General features: G+C 48.5%; 1 protein-coding gene across 1 annotated transcript in view; it reads right to left on the bottom strand.

Annotated features, from left to right (window-relative positions):
• The window catches only part of CDH4 (cadherin 4), a gene marked incomplete at both ends in the record, with an annotated part of 453,286 nt that overhangs the window by 101,298 nt on the left and 333,084 nt on the right, over positions 1-18,904 (bottom strand). The window contains one exon of the mRNA XM_080924965.1: positions 13,384-13,610. Within this exon, the coding sequence (XP_080781091.1) occupies positions 13,384-13,610 (227 nt within the window). The remainder of the gene's footprint in view (positions 1-13,383; positions 13,611-18,904) is intronic.

The following is an 18,904-nucleotide window of genomic DNA, read 5'->3' as shown; positions in this document are numbered from 1 at the left end:
CTTCCCAAAGCTAACGGAGGATGGACAGTCAGCGCTGGGTTGCTGCTCACTGGGTTTCTGCATGCTTGTACAAAGTTCCTGGAGGGACAGGGAATTTCCCATTGTTGCCCAGAGCAGGGAAATGGGATTGCTTTAGGGTTCCCAGATGCCATCTCTGTAACCCTGGAAGGTTGGATGGCCTGACCTTGGAGATGGGGTGGGTCAGCACATGACCGGGCTTGGGTGAGCATGCTGGGTGTCTCTTTAGACCGTAAGTTCCTCCCAATTCTGAGAAAAGGGCATGTGTGTGTCTTCCTGATTCAATAAGAGCCGCTTACAGAAGCTGGCACATCGGCTCCTGTGGGACACACAGCAGGGCCCCGGGACAAAGACTCTTAGTCAAGGTGTGACATTGCCAACCTCACCTCCCGAGAAGCAATCGTCAGCTTCTATTACCCAAGGATGGAAGTCTTTGGAAGACTCTGGTTGGCAGCACAGCCCTGTGAACCCTCAAGGCTGGCGCGTGGTTTCCGGAAGCTGCCTGCAGACCTTATTTGCATAAGCAGAGAGTAGGATTCAGTGGCTGGACACAGAATAAAGACTGCGTGGGGGGCAGAGGAGTTCGGGTATTTCGAGGCCCTGTTTTCTTCCTCTGGCTTTTCTGACCAGGAGATTCCATCAGAAAGAAATAGTAAATCTCGGTGATAGTGGCAAACTGGGGATCTACTTTCTTGCCTGAGCATGTTTGTACGAGCACCCCCTGAGCCAGAGCTTCTTCCCACGGAAAGACACTCACAGCCACAGCCAGGGGAAGGGTGTGTAAGGGGCCAGCAAGATGGCTCTGCAGGTAAAGCACTTGCTGTGTAACCATAGGGGACTGAGAGCAATCCCTAGGACCCATGTAAAGATGGAAGAAGAGAACTCAGTCCACAAAGTTGTTCTGTGACCTCCACATGCACACAGCGGTATGCACGTACCAACACACACACACACACACACACACACACACACACGGACACATACACTAGAGCACACACACATACACAGACATTCAGACATGCACACACATATATACACAGACACATACATGCACATACACATATCCACAGACATATATACACGCATACACACACACATGCACACACACATATACACAGACATACAGACACATACACACATATACACAGACACATACACACATGCACACACACTACCAGGTAAAATTATAATTATTAAAAAAAACCCTGCCAGGCATCTAATCTGCCAAGTGTATTTGCCTTCCACAGCTGCAGGTGGCAGGGGGGCGGGGAACCTCATGAGCTCCGTGTGGCCGCTTGCTAAATGGTGGCTAAAGATTGGGCACAGGCACCTCATAATTCTTAGATGTGTGTATGGCAGGGGGTGGGGCTGAGTCATGTAGACTTCCTATTACCTTCCTGCTAGCCAGAAGGGTGTGGCCTTTCTCCTGGGTTTCACCATCAGACAAGCCCAGCAGTCTATGGCCCGTGATGTGGCAACCAGACGATTTTATACACTTCCAGCTGTAAGTTGAAGAGTCTAGCTGCAATCCCAGGCAGATGGTGTTCCCAGCAGAGAAGGTTCTGGAATCTTCAAAACCTACCTCCTTCCCTGGCCCCTCCCAACTTCTAGCAATCAACAGCTGCTTAGCCAGCATCTTCTTCCTCTTACCCAGAAGCCTTTGCTGCCACACAAGCTCCAGCTCCCAATGGCTCCAGCTCTGTATGTAGCCGGGTAACCACAGTGTCACTGGGGTTGTAGCCTAATGACTTGGGTGGCTTCTTCCAATACAGAGGTAAATATGGAGCTAACCCAGGCCATGCAAATATAATTGTGTCTTAAAGTCTAGCGTTCTGAGGTTGCTAACTGGGTATGAATCTGCATCAAAATGGATGCTGTTCCTGGATTATGAATGAGCTTGGCTCACACTGGAATAGAGGATGAGATACAGCCCCCAAATAAATCTATTGGTAGCTTTCTTCCATTTCTCTGTCTTGTGTGTGTGTGTGTGTGTGTGTGTGTTTGTGTGCACGTGGTTTGTAAACTTTTGTGGTGGTTTTCCCAGAGCTGGAGAGTCAACATGTTTCGATGGAAAGGGCTGTGGGTCCCTCCCCACTGACCAGCCTGGCACTGCTTTAACTGATTAACTGGATTAGGAGGGTTCCTTCTCACCTCTCCCTCTCCTTCCTTCCCTCTCACCCTTCTGGAGGAACACTGAGCTCCGTACATCCTTTGCCTCTTCCTTTTCAGGCTAACTGGGAAAGGGTCCATTGTGTTTGCCTGCAAGCATGCACATTTAAAATATTTAGCTAGGCTTCTGTCTGCAGCCATCTAGCTGGTTTCCATAGTAGCCAATGAACAGCTGAGGCAGAATAAACTGGCATTTAACAAACACAGAATAAAGCCACACAAAGATAGCCACACTCGCAGAGCACGGAGACAGTATACACACCTCTGTATGAGTTCACTCTGAAAAGACCCCAGGTCGGTGCAGGATGCCGTCCTTGCTGGGGGCTGGTTGCTTCTTTGTTTATCAGAACTAAGTTCAGTCACTTTGTTGCCAAGCTGGGAGGTGTGTGCTGGGGGATGTGTGCTAGGGGGTGTGTGCTGGGGGGTGTGTGCTGCGAGGGTGTGTGCTGGGGGTGTGAGCTGGGAGGGTGGGTGCTGGGGGTGTGTGCTGGGAGGGTGTGTGCTGGAGGGTGGGTGCTGGGGGTGTGTGCTGGGAGGGTGGGTGCTGGGATGGTGGGTGCTGGGAGGGTATGTGCTGGAGGGTGTGTGCTGGAGGGTGTGCTGGGAGGGTGTGTGCTGGGGAATGTGTGCTGGGGTGTGTGTGCTGAAGGCCCTAGTGGGAAGGCTTCCCAAGCAAGGCAGATTATTTTGTCATCGTCCCTGTCTGGAAGTAGCTTGGACTTGTACCTCCTGTGTGAGCCACCTACTGTGTGCGGAGTATTGACTGCACCAGCTTTTCATTTACTCATGAACATGATGTGAACTGTGGGAACCGGTGCTGCCTGAGGACCTGGCATTGGGGCTCAGACTGTGACCCCAAGATGCAGCCCTCAGTCCTCTGCTCCTTTTGAAGGTGATGGTTGGTGCGGAGGGTGGAATGACTGTTCCATTAGGGGCCTGCAGCCCACTTCGGTGCCTATGTGTAGAGCAGGAGTGTGAACTGTGGGTCCCCCCACCCTGGGCACTGCAGACAGTGTGAACTGTGGGTTCCCCCACCCTGGATACTGCAGACAGTGTGAACTGTGGGTCCCCCCACCCTGGACACTGCAGACAGTGTGAACTGTGGGTCCCCCCACCCTGGGCACTGCAGACAGTGTGAACTGTGGGTCCCCCCACCCTGGGCACTGCAGACAGTGTGAACTGTGGGTCCCCCCACCCTGGATACTGCAGACAGCTGTGAGCCCACTACCCTAGGCACTGCAGACAGTGTGAACTGTGGGTCTACTTCCCTGGGCACTTCAGACAGTGTGAACTGTCAGTCCACTTCCCTGGGCACTGCAGACAGTCTGGTGTGTGATTCTCACTATCCTGGGCACTTCAGGTTACTGGAAGCATCCTTGACCTTCATCCAAATGACACCAGGCACACCTCCCACCCGCAGTATCCAGAATGAGAGCAAAGTCCTCCGGAGACTGTGTAGACAGGCCTACACTGGGCAAGGGACAGGATGGCTACATCTGGGCAGATTCACAACACAGTGACCTTGCCCTGAGGCCTATGGCAATGGCTGGAGCTGTCACGGTGACGGTGACATGAGTGGCAAGTGGCAGAAGATGCACCACACCTGTGACCTGGCCACAGAGCTTCGGACGTAGAAGCTGTTCAGTCTCATTCAGAAGGCATCCTTCACTGTTTTTTGGACATACAAGATTCACGCCACCTAAGGCCTCCGGTGACGTCTCCAGGCAGACTATGCCTCTGGAGAGCATGTCTCAGGCGTGAGGTCCTGGGTCTCTGAGGCCTCAGTGCTGTAGGTCCTGAGGCCTCTTTCAACAAGAGTCTCTGAACCTCTAGGTGTCTACTACTGGTTTTGGAACACCAGGCTTCTGGAACTCACAGAGGGTGGAGGCTACACTTTTTACAGCACTGTTCGGCCACAAGGTGTCCGAGGCCTCTGTGGAAGGCTGGCGATAGTTGAGACTAATCCTTAAGACCTCTCCTTTCCATTTTCTCACAGGCATCATGGGAGCCTCAGAGGCAGAAACAGGAATGAAGCTACCAACTTGCAGGATGGGACGCCAACCATGACAGTCAGAGGGTGAAGGAGATGGGAAGTGGGTGATGGGCCATGGGTCTGTGTCAATGAGCTACAAATGGGAGGGTAATGAGCCAGGAGAAAAGAGTGTGCTGGACCCAAGGGACAGCATGAGGGGCCTGCCCAGGAAGATAACGGACCAGGAGATAGGGTAATGGACCTGGGGGTAGAAGTTATTGATCACTATGGCTCTTACAATATTATCAACAGGCTGCAGAACAAAGGACTATGGGTTCAGGGGCAGGGTCTTAAACCAAAAGAAGTATTATTCTTTTCCATTGGGAGGCCGGAGTTCAAGATCAAAGTACTGGTTGGGGCTGTGGCTGGGGCTGTGGCTGGGGTGGGGCTGTGGCTGGGGTGGGGCTGTGGCTGGGGCTGTGGCTGGGATGGGGCTGTGGCTGTGGCTGGGGCGGGGCTAGGGTGGGGCTGTGGCTGGGGCTGTGGCTGGGCTGGGGCTGTGGCTGTGGCTGTGGCTGGGGTGGGGCTGGGGCAGGGCTAGGGCGGGGCTGGGGCTGTGGCTGGGGTGGGGCTGGGGCAGGGCTAGGGCGGGGCTGTGGCTGGGGCTGTGGCTGGGATGGGGCTGTGGCTGTGGCTGGGGCGGGGCTAGGGCGGGGCTGTGGCTGGGGTGGGGCTGGGGCGGGGCTGGGGCCCAGGCTTGAGGGTTGGCTCCTTGTCTATCTGGCTCCTGGCAGGCTGACAATTCTTGGCAATCCTGGGGGTGTAGAGACCACTCTATCTTTGTTTCATCTCCTGACAATGTTCTCCAGGTGTCTGTCTGAAGGGTCACCCATCACTGTGGACCTAACCCCACTGCAAAAAACGATGTTCACCCCATCTCCAAACGGGACCACCTTTTACAGCATTAGAGGTTGGGACACATTGGATCCCTGGTAGCTGGATCCCAGGGAAGCTCACAGCTGTCTGTAATCTGGTCCTTCAAAAGTGCTGATGTGCTAGAAGACCCAATATTAGTCTCATAAACAACAGCGTCTTTTTTGGCAAACTACACCCACAGGCCCTATCGTCACCCCCAAGCACCATACCAGCCAGGCAGATGACAACAGCGAGGGATGCTTCATCTTCGGTATTTACCGAGAGGCCGCGTGTCGCTCCGATTCCTCAGGGGCACCTCAGCGCTCCACTGGGAAACATGTGACCTCATTTGCATTTTCTAATTGAATTGCTATCGGCTTTCCTGCAAGACTGCACAAAAGGACATTCTTCCAGATTTGAGCAGCAACGCATCACACACAGAAAGACGGCCTTTAATAGCTGCTGGGGTTGGGGGGGGGGGAAGAAAAGTTGCCAATTTTTTATGGTTCATCTAACTGTAAAGCCGTCGGTTTTACCCAGAGCCATGAGAGTCGCTAAAATAATGAATGGGGAGGCGTCGGGCGCAGAAGCCGGCAGAAGAGAAATGAAAGAACAGGACCGAGAAATTAGGGGTCCCAGGGCAACGGCCCCCGAGGGATTTACTCCAAGGCCCCTTTCCAGGAGAGCTTCCCCGGAACTTAAACATTCTGTGGACACTGCTTTAAAGGCAGCCATGTTCCTCTCTGGAACCTTCTAAAATAGAACTCTTCCCAGGCCCTGCTGGGAAGCCCTTGACATGTGTGTTTTTAAAAGTGAATGTGTGTTTGTCTGGAGCATAAGCATGTGTGCTTGTGTGCAAGTGTAATGTATATGTGTGCATACAAATATTGTGTACTGTGCACAGTGCATGCATGTGTAGTATGTGTGTAGCATATGTGTGCATGTGGTGTGTGTGTAGTATAAGTGCACCAATGTATAGTATAGTAGTGTATACATAGTATTTGTTAGTGTGTAGTGAATGTGTAGTGCATGTGTATATGTAGGGTATATGTAGTGCATATGTTTGCATGTATGCATATGGTTAATGTTTGATTCCTGGCATCACATGTATTATATACATATATGTATGTATATATGTCTTTATTATGTATGTGTGTATATAGTGCATTTGTGTCTGATTTATTGAATACACATGTATGTGTACTGTAGGTTTATGGAGTTTATGGGTTGGCATAGGCATGTGTTTGTGAGTATATTGTATATGTTTGTAGTGTATGTGTTTGTGATGTGTTTGTCCTAGGCATGCATTTGTATAGGTTGCATGCACAATATGTGTGTGTAGTATGTATTTGTACAGTATCTGTGTGCTTAGTTCATATGTGTAGGGTATGTGCCTGAGTATTTCTGTGTAGTGTGTAAATATGTGGATATAGTGTGAATGCATATATCTGCATGTATGTACAGATGTGTAAAATGTAATGTATATGTATTGTGTATGTGCATTTGTAATATATGTGTAGGCCAGAGGTAAACATCAGTGCCTTTCTTGATTACCCTTATTAAGTAGGGACAGCACAATGTTCCTCCAGGTAACAGGGTAGTTTTCAAAACTTGCAGGTCAGGGGGTAAACTTGAATACATTGTATGGGAACTTGTGTGACCATTTAAAATATAGTCATTAAAAATATAAGGGTCTACGGTGTGATGGGAGAAGACTCTTGGCATATGTATAGTATATATGCATATGTGTATCAAAAATGTATTATGTATGCACACACATACATGTGTATTCATGTGTGTACATGTATATACATGTATGTATACATATGGGTATGAATGTATGTGCACACATGTATGTATGTATGTATGTATGTATGTGGATCCCTGGGCAACGATTCTTGAGGAATTTACTTCAGCACCCCTTTCCTTGAAAGCAGCCTTAGAACTTTAACACCCCATGGACTAAGTTTCACAGGTGCCCGTCTCTTCTCTAGACCCTTTTGTAACTATCGAATTCATTTTGTTGCTGGAGTCTGTCCTGAGGAATCACGGTTGGGAACTGAGCGGGTCAAGGCAGTCATTAGCTGCCACGCCTGACATCCTGAGGTCAGTCCCTGCCATCTACATGGTAGAAGGAGAGAATGGACTTCCACAGGTCCTCCTTTGACTTTACCATGCATTGCTGTGACATGTGTGCCCTTACATATATACATATGCAAAGAAACAATTTTTCTGGGCTTATATTCTACCCATGTTTTCTCTCTGAATCTTTGCTCGAAAAGCTTCTTTAACTGAGTCCAGTGGTTCTGGAATGATGGTAATTTTGTCTCCGAAGGAATCTTTGGCAGACACTGGAGACAGTTGAGGTACAATGTCATTTACTGAGCAGAGGCACGAGTGCTGCTAAGCACGAGGTAGAACTAATATCTCCACAACATAAAGTCCTCCAGGAATTTAAAGAGCCCTTAGAATTTTCCTCAATAAATAATATGAACTATTGAGTGTATCCAGACTCATCCAGATCAATCCAGATTCATCCAGATTCACTCGCTGAAGTTCATTGCTGGGACACGGAGCTCACTTCCTCCATATCCAGCTAGTTCCACCTGTCATTCCTAGTAACTTACTTGTCACCCTTTAGGTTTTACATTTCACCATGCTAGCTTTATTTATCTTGATTTTTTTTTCTTGTCTTATGGCGTTGGCTTGGACCTTTGGTGCATGAGGTGGGCGCTCCTTTCCCTATTTCAGCAGCTGGCTGAACTGCCACTGTTGAGTTTGTAGATCCCCTTCTGAGCCACTGTAAGGTCACTTCCTTTTCCAATAACCTGAATATTCCTAATATCTAGAACAGAATTTAACTTTTAGTATTGATATGTAGAAGATTATTCATTCTTTTAATCCTTTATTCTCTAAAAGCACAGATTGATTAATCGTATATTCTTAGGCATGATTTATCAACTATGTAAAAAAGGCAGATTAAAGTTTGTTCTTGCTTATCTAAATCCATAGGCAATGATATTCCATGATGACTTTCTATCACATGTTCCAAACGTTTGGGTCTTTGGCTTGGAATGTGGTTTTGAAAAAGGCTTTTCTGCAGAGCTTTGGGAATGATTTGTGTTGAGGTCCAGACGTGAGTCCTGATCACCTGGGTATGGTTTTCCTGGTTTGAGATAGACAGGAGCGACCTTTCCAGTGAGTTCTTTGGGCAAGTTTATGTGGAAGTAATTTTATTTCCTCCTTATAGCTAAGGAAGACCTCACTAGCAGAGTTGAAATGTTCCCTTGATACAGATTTTAACTTTTAAATAAATGTAATAAACAAATTTGTCTGTTTCTTTGCCTTTTGGCCAAGACCAGGTATAATAAGATAGACCAGAGTTTTTTCTTACGTCAGTTCTGGTAAACTTTATGCTTTGGGTATAAAGCACACAGAATTTCCTAGTATCCACACAATCAGTCAGCTCCATCTTTTCATCCTGGAATCAGTTATCTGCTGCTTCTGTCTTTTTTTCTTACCTAGAATGATCAACTTCCATCTTTGTGGTTGTTTTGAGACAAAGTTTCTCTGTGTCGCCCTGGCTGCCCTAGCACTCCCTTTGTAGACCAGGCTAGTCTTTCAAACTCAGAGATCTGCCTGCTGGGATTAAAGGCGTGTGCCACCACAAGCAGCTATTGATGTCATCAGTTAGGAATCGACTTTTGTCACTGACTGTGTGGCTTTCTGATTCCCTGTCTTTCCTCCATCTCCCCCAACCCCCGCCTCTCTGCTCTTTTTTTTTTTTTCTGTTTACTTGAGCCTCATCCCCCACCCTTTTGATGATTTCTAGGGATGGGTGCTTAGAAGGCAGTGTTCCTGTCTTTACCCCATTGTCCATTAGGCCCAGACATTCCATCTGCAGAAACCCACTAGGTTTATTATCCGGTCACCGTGCCCCCTATTTATATGTCAGTTCTTCTTTTCTAGGGGACACTAACAAGGCTTCCATGTGACTTACAAATCTATAGGGATTTTCCACTTAAATTCTTTGCTATTGATTTTTAGCTTACTTACTCTGACAGAAAAAAAAAAAAAAAAAACAAAAAACAAAACCAAACCAACCCACAACCAGGTCTGTTTGGACTTTAAATAAATATTGTAACTATGGCAGGACTTTTTGGGTTAAAAAATGGAACTGTTCTGTCTGCGGTTAGAAGTCGAGGCCCTTAGCAGTGGTGGGTTCCGGGTTACAAACTTTTCTGCACAAGGTTGAGCTTCCTGGTTGTGTGGCTGCCTGCCCTCTGTCTCCTCAAGGATGTGTCTGTCTGTCTGTTACTCACAGGTGCAGACTTGTTTTATGTTTACAGCTGATTCACACCTGATTGGTGTTCCTCTCTTTACTTCTACCAGCTTCGTTGTGAAGAGCCTGAAGTCACATACATGCACACCAGTCACACATGCATACCAGTCAGTCATACATTCACACCATACATGCACACCAGCCATACATGCACACCAGTCATACATGTACATTAGCCATCCATGCACACCAGCCATACATGCACACCAGTCATACATGTACACCAGCCATATGTGCACACCAGTCATACATGTACACCAGCCATACATGCACACTAGTCATACATACACACCAGCCATACATGCACAGCAGTCATACACACACACCAGCCATACATGCACACCAGTCATACATACACACCAGCCATACATACACACCAGCCATACATGTACATGCACACACAGTTTCACACTGTCTTCTTGTCCTTTACACACTGCTTTACCCCAGTCTGTCTGTCTGATGTCAACAGAGCTGCCTCTAGCTTTTTTCTGGTTGTTTACACAGTTTTTTCCTCTAGAATTTTACTTTCAACCTGTCTTCCTTCTTAGACTTTGGAGATGTGTATTTAGCAAGCTGTACCTAGCAGGGTTTTACTTATTCAATCTGTCAACATGTTTTCATTTATTTGTATGTTAACATGTCTTCATTTTTATAATTACCGATGTATTTGTAAGCATACCATCTTACTCCAGAAGAAATATATTAGCCCATCTGTTCTGTTTTCTTTTCTCCTTTTCGAATTCATTATCATTGAACACACACACACACACACACACACACACACACACACACAATTTCATGACTCTCAGAGATATATATCTCCCAGACTTTAAGTATTTTTAAAGGAAGGTTTATTATTAAATCTTATTTATAGGTGTACGAGTCTTTTGTGTGCAAACACACATGTACGCTAAATGTGTGCAGCACCTGCCAGGGCCAGAAGAGGGGGTTGGACCCCTGGAACTAGAGTTTTGCTGTAGGGAGCTGTGAGCCACCCTGTGGGTACTGGAAACTGAACCAGGGTCTTCTGCAAGAGCATCAAGTGCTTTTAACTATGGAGTTATCTCTCCAGTCCCTAGAACAAATGCTTTTTTATCTTATCAAATTAGGATAAAATTTTCTCCTATTAGAAAATTCAAAATCTGAAATGTTTTGAGCACCATCCACACAAATTCTACATTTGACCTCATGTGTTGCAGTAAACACACACTCATGCCCTCACTCACACACAGACACTCACAGACACTCACACACACTCACACACACTCACACTACTCACACTTACACTCAGACACACTCTCACACACTCACACACAAACTTATTCACACACTCTCACATACTTACCCCCACACTTGCACACACTCACATACTCATACACATATTCACATGCACTCACTCACACACACAGACACTCACACACACTCACACTACTAACACTTATACTCAGACACACTCTCACACACTCACACAAACTTATTCACACACTCTCACATACTTACCCCCACACTTGCACACACTCACATACTCATACTCACACATATTCACACACAACACACAGTCATACTTGCACACACACACCAATGCACTGAAGCACACATGCATGCACAGGTCCAGGCTATGTGTAAAGAAGAGATAAAACAGATGAGTTCTGGTTTAGCCTTGGGTTGCATCCCCAGGATGTCCCACTATAGTCTCAAGCAAATATTCTAAAATCTGAAAATGTGAGAAACCATCTGCCTGCAAGCATTCTGGGTAAGGAAAGATCTACTTAAATTAAAACCGGGTCCCATAATGTTCCATGTGGTTCTCAGCCTTCCTAATGCTGCCACCCCTTAAAACAGTCCCTGGTGTTGTGGTGACCCCCAACCATAAAATTATTTTTGTTGCTATTTCATAATTGAAATTCTGCTACCGTTATGAATTGAAATGTAATTATCTGTTTGGGGGTAAAAATGGTCTTTTGGGGGTTGTGGCCCTTAGGTTGAGAACTGCTGTTCCGTCTCAGCACCTTTTGGCGACAGATGTCGCTTCTCAGAGGTAATTTGCTTACTGTCTAGAGTTTACACACTGTGTTTCCCACATGAGCTGTTCACATGGAGGAAACTGCCGTCGGCCTGTCCTGCCTTGAACGTTTGTCCATCCCTCACCTCAACGGTCCTTTACTTGGCTCAGGGGTTCATGCACAAAAAACAAACAAGGAAGAGTGAGCAGGCACACCTGCCTGTCTTAGTGTCTTTAGCACGCATGGGCAGAATGTATGTCTGTATGTGTGTGATGGTTAGTGTGTGTAAATGTGTGTGTGATGGTTGTTAGTGTGTGTGTTTGTGGTGGTTACTTTGTGTTATTTTAGTGTGTGTGGTGTGATGGCTAGTGAGTATTATGTTAATTTATGTGTGATGGTTAGTGTGTATGTATGTTTGTATGAAATGGCTAGTGTGTGTGTGTGTGTGTGTGTGTGTGTGTGTGTTCCAGTAATGTGTGTCCTCCGAAGGTTTACTCCTACCTGGACTCAAGAAACAAGACCAAAACCACTTCCTGCTTCCCCAAAGTTGGTTCCTTGTCACACCTGTTCTACAAGCCATTCCACTTACGGTCCTTGGTTAGATAGGTTTTTGGAATTTTGGAGATTTTCTCCCACTAAGAGGCTTTTAAAGTCACACTCAGTTATGGAAGGATCTGGGCAAACCCACATAAAAGAATTTAACTTTGTCCTCCAGGCTTCTCCCGGGGAGCCCCCATGACTGAGCCTGCCTCACACTGCATCTTGGTTATGGAGCCAGACAGAGTTGAGGGGCCTGTCAAGCTCCCTCTCAGGCCATTCTGGTTTTCTCAGTGTCTCCCTCCTGCAGACACACAGTTCTGACGCCTGAGGCTAACTGCCAGGGTTCTCAGCACTGATGGAAACAGAGAGGAGGTGGGTGTCATGGAGTCTGGTCAGGTGACTGGACAGTACAGGACCGGGACAGGGGAGGTGCCCTTACCCCTATTCATCTCACAGGTACCCAGCTGGGAGGAGGAGGAGATACAGACCGCAGACATGACAGGATTCCCTCTTCATCTTCTCTCGACTCCTCACTTCCCTTTGACCAGCCCCTGCTGTCCCCTCTCCTGTTCTCTCTCCCACCTTTCGCTGCCCCTCCTACCTCCCGCCCTTCCCACACTGCTGCCCCTCCTACCTCCCACACCTCCTACCTCCCGCCCCTCCCACTCCGCTGCCCCTCCTACCTCCCACACCTCCTCTCCGCTGCCCCTCCTACCTCCCACACCTCCTACCTCCCGCCCCTCCCACTCCGCTGCCCCTCCTACCTCCCGCCCCTCCTATCTCACGCCCCTCCCACCTCCCGCCCCTCCCACTCCGCTGCCCCTCCTACCTCCCACACCTCCTGCCTCCCACCCCTCCTACCTTCCGCCCCTCCCACTCCGCTGCCCCTCCTACCTCCCACCCCTCCTACCTCCCGCCCCTCCTATCTCACGCCCCTCCCACCTCCACCGTCCCTTCCACCTCCCTGCCCTTCCCACCTCCGCTCCTCCCATTTCCTCGCCCCTCCTGTCACCCCCCCTTTTTTGTCTATTATTTTCTTTCCCTCCTTTATCTCCTGAGTAGTGGTTTCCTCAGCCTCAGGGCTGACCTGCTTTCCTTGCCAACTCTCCTGTCCTTGAAAGCAGGTGGCTACCTCTGTGCTCAGTGCCCTACATACAGAATTTGTGGTTTACAGCTCAAGGTAGAAGAGAGCCTCATCCAAAATGAGACAAACATCTTGATGGTGGTGGTTTGGCCGGTCTCTATCTACCCGAGGGATGTCTACCTCAGAGGGATGTGAAGTTTAGGGGTGGTCCCAAGCCTTGATGGGCAGAGCTGTCAACCCTCATTGTTCACAAGTCAGAGAAAGGCTCTGCCTGGGACTCCCCAGAGCAGGGGACACCTTGATTCTGGACCCAACCTTCCTGCTCGCACTGTCCTCTTACCTTGTGCTCAGAGTGTGCCGATGACTGGTGGGCTACCAGCAGCCGCACCATGGCGTCCCATTGCTCAGCGCTCTGGCGTTCCCGGGCAGTCACGGTAAAGGCCACCTGCTCTGAGGGGATCTTCAACTCCCGAGTGGCGAAGACTGTCCCATCGGCCCCGACTTTGAAGTCCAAGCTGTTGGTCTCATACTGTGTCCCTTTGGTGCCCACGCAGCTGCTGAACTTAACTGCAAGAGGAGAGAAGACGGTCGGGGTGAGCAGCAGACAGAAGGCTCCAACAAGCACAGCATCTGGTTCCAAGTGCCCTGACAGTAAGAAACTCATGGGGTCTCCTCTGTCTTTGGGAGAAGTGGCTGGAGGCTAAGGAAAGGGACAGAAGGAAGGATGGGTGGGCATCCAACCTTCAACTCCAAGTAGTCCCTCTTCCCTCCTGCTGTGTGGTTCAGAGGGAGCAGGGATCTCCGCCCACTGACACCCACATTCCCATTGCTTGCTTCACACCAGTCTCTGCCTGTTGGTACAGATGGCCAGGTCCTTTGGCTCCGATTTGTGCTCACGAAGGCCAAGAGCAATGGAGCAACCAGAGAAAGATGGTGAGTCCTAACTCTTTCCTGACATGAGAAACATCCCGGAAATGGGATTGGCATGGCTGGCCCTTCCCTGCACTTGTCAGCCAGCTGTGTTCTGCTGAGGCAGAGGCAGGATGGCAGGTCTAGCCGAGCCACAAACTTCCTGGTTAGTCACAGAGTTAACATAGCCTGTTGATCCTGGCACAGTATCTGCACTGTTTGCTTCCAAAGTATTAGTTAGGCAACCAGATTGTCAGCCCCCGGCGGCCAGTGTAACCGCCATTTCTAACTCCTCCACAGAGCGAGACATTCTCCAAGTCTGCACATTCATCTGGGCCACGTTAGCGCATTTTTTTTAGACGCAGGCTTTTGTGACTGTCACCCAACGCCGCAGTAAATTACGAAGCACCAACAGCTGGTGTCACATTCTGCTGATAAAAGCAACAGATAAAGTTACCCCGTATTTATAAAAATGTGGGTATCTAAGCAATTATGGTGGGAGGGTTGGTTTTATAAGCAATTTCTCTGTCACAGCTTACATGATTTAATTACTATTTATTCTAGAAACTTAAAAAAAAAGCGACTTGTGGTTACATTTGATAAAGTGTTTTCCTGCATGCTCACCTTTTATTACTGCCCTCCTTGAAACAATAGATAACACGTGGCCTCCCTTGTCTGGAGAATCATTCACTAGAGATGTCCCCCTAGTCGCTGGTTCCTCCTGCTTGAGTTTTAATATGAAAGTGGTATCTATCTATGTATCAATGTATCTACGTATCAATGTATCTACTTATCAATGTATCTATGTATCAATGTATCTACGTATCAATGTATCTACGTATCAATGTATCTACGTATCAATGTATCTACGTATCAATGTATCTACGTATCAATGTATCTACGTATCAATGTATCTACGTATCAATGTATCTACCTATCAATGTATCTACGTATCAATGTATCTATGCATCAATGTATCCATGCATCAATGTATCTATATATCTATGTAGCTATGTATCCATATGTCCATGTATCCATCTATCTGGTTTTTTTTTTTTTTTTGAGACAGGGATTTTCTGTGTAGCCCTTGCTATCCTGAAACTGTTTTTGTAGACCAGGTTGGCCTTGAACTCAGAAACTTGTCAGCCTCTGCCTGGGATTAAAGGTGTGACCCACTATGCCTAGCTTGAAAAATGCTCTTAAATATAACGAGGGCAGGCATTTCTGCTCTGACAGGGGGAAGAGTGGTCAGTATAGAGAATCTGGCTTGTCTTCTGAGGCTCAGGGTAACTCTCTGTGTGGCTGAGCTTCCTTGAAGCTGAAACTAGGCGGTTTACAGTATACCAGAGGCTAAGGCAACAAGGCTTTCTCCCACCATGTACACCATCAGAAGGGTCTGGGTCCTCAAATAACTTGATGTCATTATGGCATTACTTGGGTTTGCCTCTGCCCCCTGACAGAGTAAAAATGCCTGGCCTCATTATATTTAAAAACACTGTCAAGCTAGGCATAGAGGCTTGTGCCTTCAGTCCCAGCACTGAGGAGGCAGAGGCAGGCAGATCTCTGAGTCTGAGGTCAGCCTGGTCTACAGACTGAGTTCCAGAAATACTCCAGATAAGGGAATCTAGTCTACCTTATTCTATGAGCACGCTACCCAACTCTTTAAGAACAGATGAAACTTCTTAAAACCCACAATGCAGGGCTGGTTGGAGAGGTGGCTCATGGGTAAAGGGCACCCGCCATGAAGCCAGATAATTTGAGATTTATCCCTGGGATTCATATACTGGAAGAACAGAACAGACTCCCACAAGTTGTCTTCTGACATGCTATATGTACACTGTAGCATGTGTTTCCAATCAATCAATCGATCAATCAATCAATCGGTCAGTCACAATGCAGACCCTACTGGGCTATTCCCCTCCTTGGGGCATCTCACTCAGTCCCTCCGGAGCGGGTTTGCTTCATTTTACTGAGTGACCTTCTCCTTAACCTGTCTGCATTTCTTAACTGAGTAAGTATTTTTCTCCCTGGCACTGAGGACTCTTTCATCAGAGAACAACCTGTTTTTGTTTCTATTCAAAGTGTAAAGAAGTAAGCTAACTCTTTGCCCCCATCATAAACAAATGAAAATCAATAGGCATCAGACCGAGTGGACCCACCATCGCTGATCCCCAACTGTCACCAGTGAGAGTGACAGGTTTGTGCTGAGTCAGCACAAACCACAAAGGAGCCCTGAGCTCTGAGAGCCAATTCCTAACAAACCCAGGAACACGTCACAGTGCGGGAGACTAAGCTCTTACATTCCTGTGGGTGGTGGCAGGAAGCTCCCTGGGGGACTGATGTCTCACACACCAGAGCAGGGAGCTCTCTGGAGCCAGAACTACTGATGAAAGCTAATGTCCCTCTGGGCTGCAGTAGGGCGTCTGTAGGGGGTTCCAGCAGGCACTCGAGTCCTTTGTGTTGTGTATGACCCTGAGCAGCACAGTGCAGTGGTCACGGATGGTCACACCTGAGTGACCAGGGCTGGAAGGCAGGAGCGAGTTCCGCTGAAGCAAAGGACCTGTTAGCAGGAATCATTTATCAGAAAAGCCCCAGACTGCCTTGAATCCCTGCAAATTGTTCCAGGGACAAGCCATCACAAACCACCCCCCTTCTCTTTCCATATTAGGGCGTTATTTTATTGTTTTAATTTTTTTTTTGAGATTGGGCCTCACATTTTAGCCCAAGTTTGTCATCAGGCTCAGAGATATTCTTGCTTAGGCCTCTCGAGGTTCACATTACAGGTGTGCACTGCTGAGCTCTGGGCCTGTCTCCAGGGTGCTTAGAGTATCTATATAAGGCTCAAATGGTAAAGTGTGCAGCAGTCTCATGCCCTTGGACGGCTTCTGACATTGTGTGCATATCTTAAGTTACACTAGGGGTCAAACCTTGCCTCTCAGAACTCCTCTTAAAGCCCCACTGTGTGGAAGAGTCCCTCTCTTGGTCACCAGTTCTGCAATCAGGCAGTCTAGTACTCCTTGAACATGATCACACAGCCATAACAATCCTCAACAGCTCCGAACCATTCCTTTTGCCTCTTCAGATACCTCGGTTTAAAGTGTTACCCTGCGATCTCCTAGCTCCACCCACTTCCCACTAGCCCAGAGGCACTGGTGCAGTCATGCTTCATCTGCAGATGCATCCCACTCACCCCGCCTCCCACGCACCCCCCCCCCGCATCCCACGCACCCCGCATACACGCATCCCAGATCCCACTGACCCTGCATCTCACGCACCCCGCATCCTAGTCACCCCGCATCCTAGTCACCTTGTGCTACGGAAAGAAGCTCAGCTTTCACCACGAGCCTGCCTTGAACCCTTCACCCTCACTACTTTTAATTGCTGGCTCTGTGGATAGAGCTGAGGTGGCATGCATTTGTAGGGGCTCCTTAGCAGAGGTGCCTGACATTCACAGGAGCAACAGATGACATCTTCCTACGACAGGATACAGCAGAATTGTGCTGTGTCACTGAACACGTCATTTTATTATTTCCCTTGTTAGGCGAGTTGAGAAAGATCATCTGAGCCAGACGTGAGCTTATAGCTGGATCCTTGCCAAGGAATGGTGTTTAGTCAAGTGTGCTAGGTGAGGATGGCTTTGTGGGCGTGGCTTGTGAACCCGTGCTATGGCTGCTAAGAAAACCCCAGGAAACAAGCAAAGCTCTTCCCGAATGAGCAGTTAGCCTGGCAGGGTCATGCACTGCTGGTCCCCGACACTCCCCTGGGCTCTGTTCTTTTCGGCCTGCATCTTTATCTGGTGCCTGCTGCGATGTGTGGCCAGAGCGCCCACCATCAGATGAGGGACTGTGTGCAGCTGGGGAACTGTTGAGCATCGGAGCCGGGCACCCTCCTAGCAGGCACTGCCCACCAGCGTGCCCCAGCCTGCGTCCCTGCTGTCAAGGTGAGAGTCCATGCCCAGAGGAGGCTCCTTCTGTGCTGGTGTGCCTGGGAGTACTATTGGCCATGAGCCTCCTCAGAGCAGAGAAGCAGGGTAGGGAGGGCTGGGGTGGGGATTGGGGGGTAGGAGTGAGTGGGGGGATGGTGTCTGGTGGTGGTGTGGGGAGTGGGGGATTGGGACCTCAGAGCAGAGCAGCAGATTTGAGATGTGTCACTTGCCCCTCTGTTGGATTTCATTACAATTGGTGGGGTAGGGCTGAGGTTCTTGTCTGAGCTGAGGTTGCTTCTTAATCCCACCAATTTAGCCTGGATCTGGGTGGGTGTCACAGCACTCAGAGCTCCCATGGTTATCTGTTTGGAGAATTCCTTCCCTGGGAAGACGGATCTGCTTCTTAGCTCTTTGTGAGGTCCCAGCGACAAACCACAGTATTAGGGCTGGATTCTAGAACATGACTGATGTTTTTTTTTTCCCTGTAGGATTGTGGGTGTCCCCAAAGGAGTCACGCTGGAAATATTTTTACTCAGTATAGGTGGAGACTCCGCCTCCTCCAGCTGACCTTCCCCAGTCCATGATACTCTAGCACCGCCCCCCCAGTCCCATGTGTAACTAGGGTAGAACTGTTACTCAGATGAGCTCGAGGTACAGGCGGCATCTGCTCTAACCTCATGACCTCTCCCTTTTTGAGGGAAAGTCAATAGTGAGCAGACTGTCCTCAAGATGACTGCTTGCAAGTGAGCACAGGCAGATCTGTTAAAGATGGTGGCTAATTTTCATGAAGGATTACTTTCTACAAAGTTCACCAGTATATTTCTTCTGTGTACACTTTAGCCATACACAGGCATGTCACAGACCTCTCAGGAGCCATCTGCCCCTCCTGCCCATGACAGCATGTGGCAACACCACTGCAAAGGGCTTGGCCAAGAGGACTGCTCTTCTTAGTTCTTTCTCAAAGGTCCTGAAGAGTCTGGAGGAGTTGTTTATTAAGTAGCAAGAAAGCCACGCCCATCAGGAAGCC

Source organism: Micromys minutus, assembly GCF_963924665.1.
Source record: "Micromys minutus genome assembly, chromosome: 11".
Lineage (NCBI taxonomy): Eukaryota > Metazoa > Chordata > Mammalia > Rodentia > Muridae > Micromys > Micromys minutus.
This window is presented reverse-complemented; position numbering and strand designations above follow the sequence as displayed.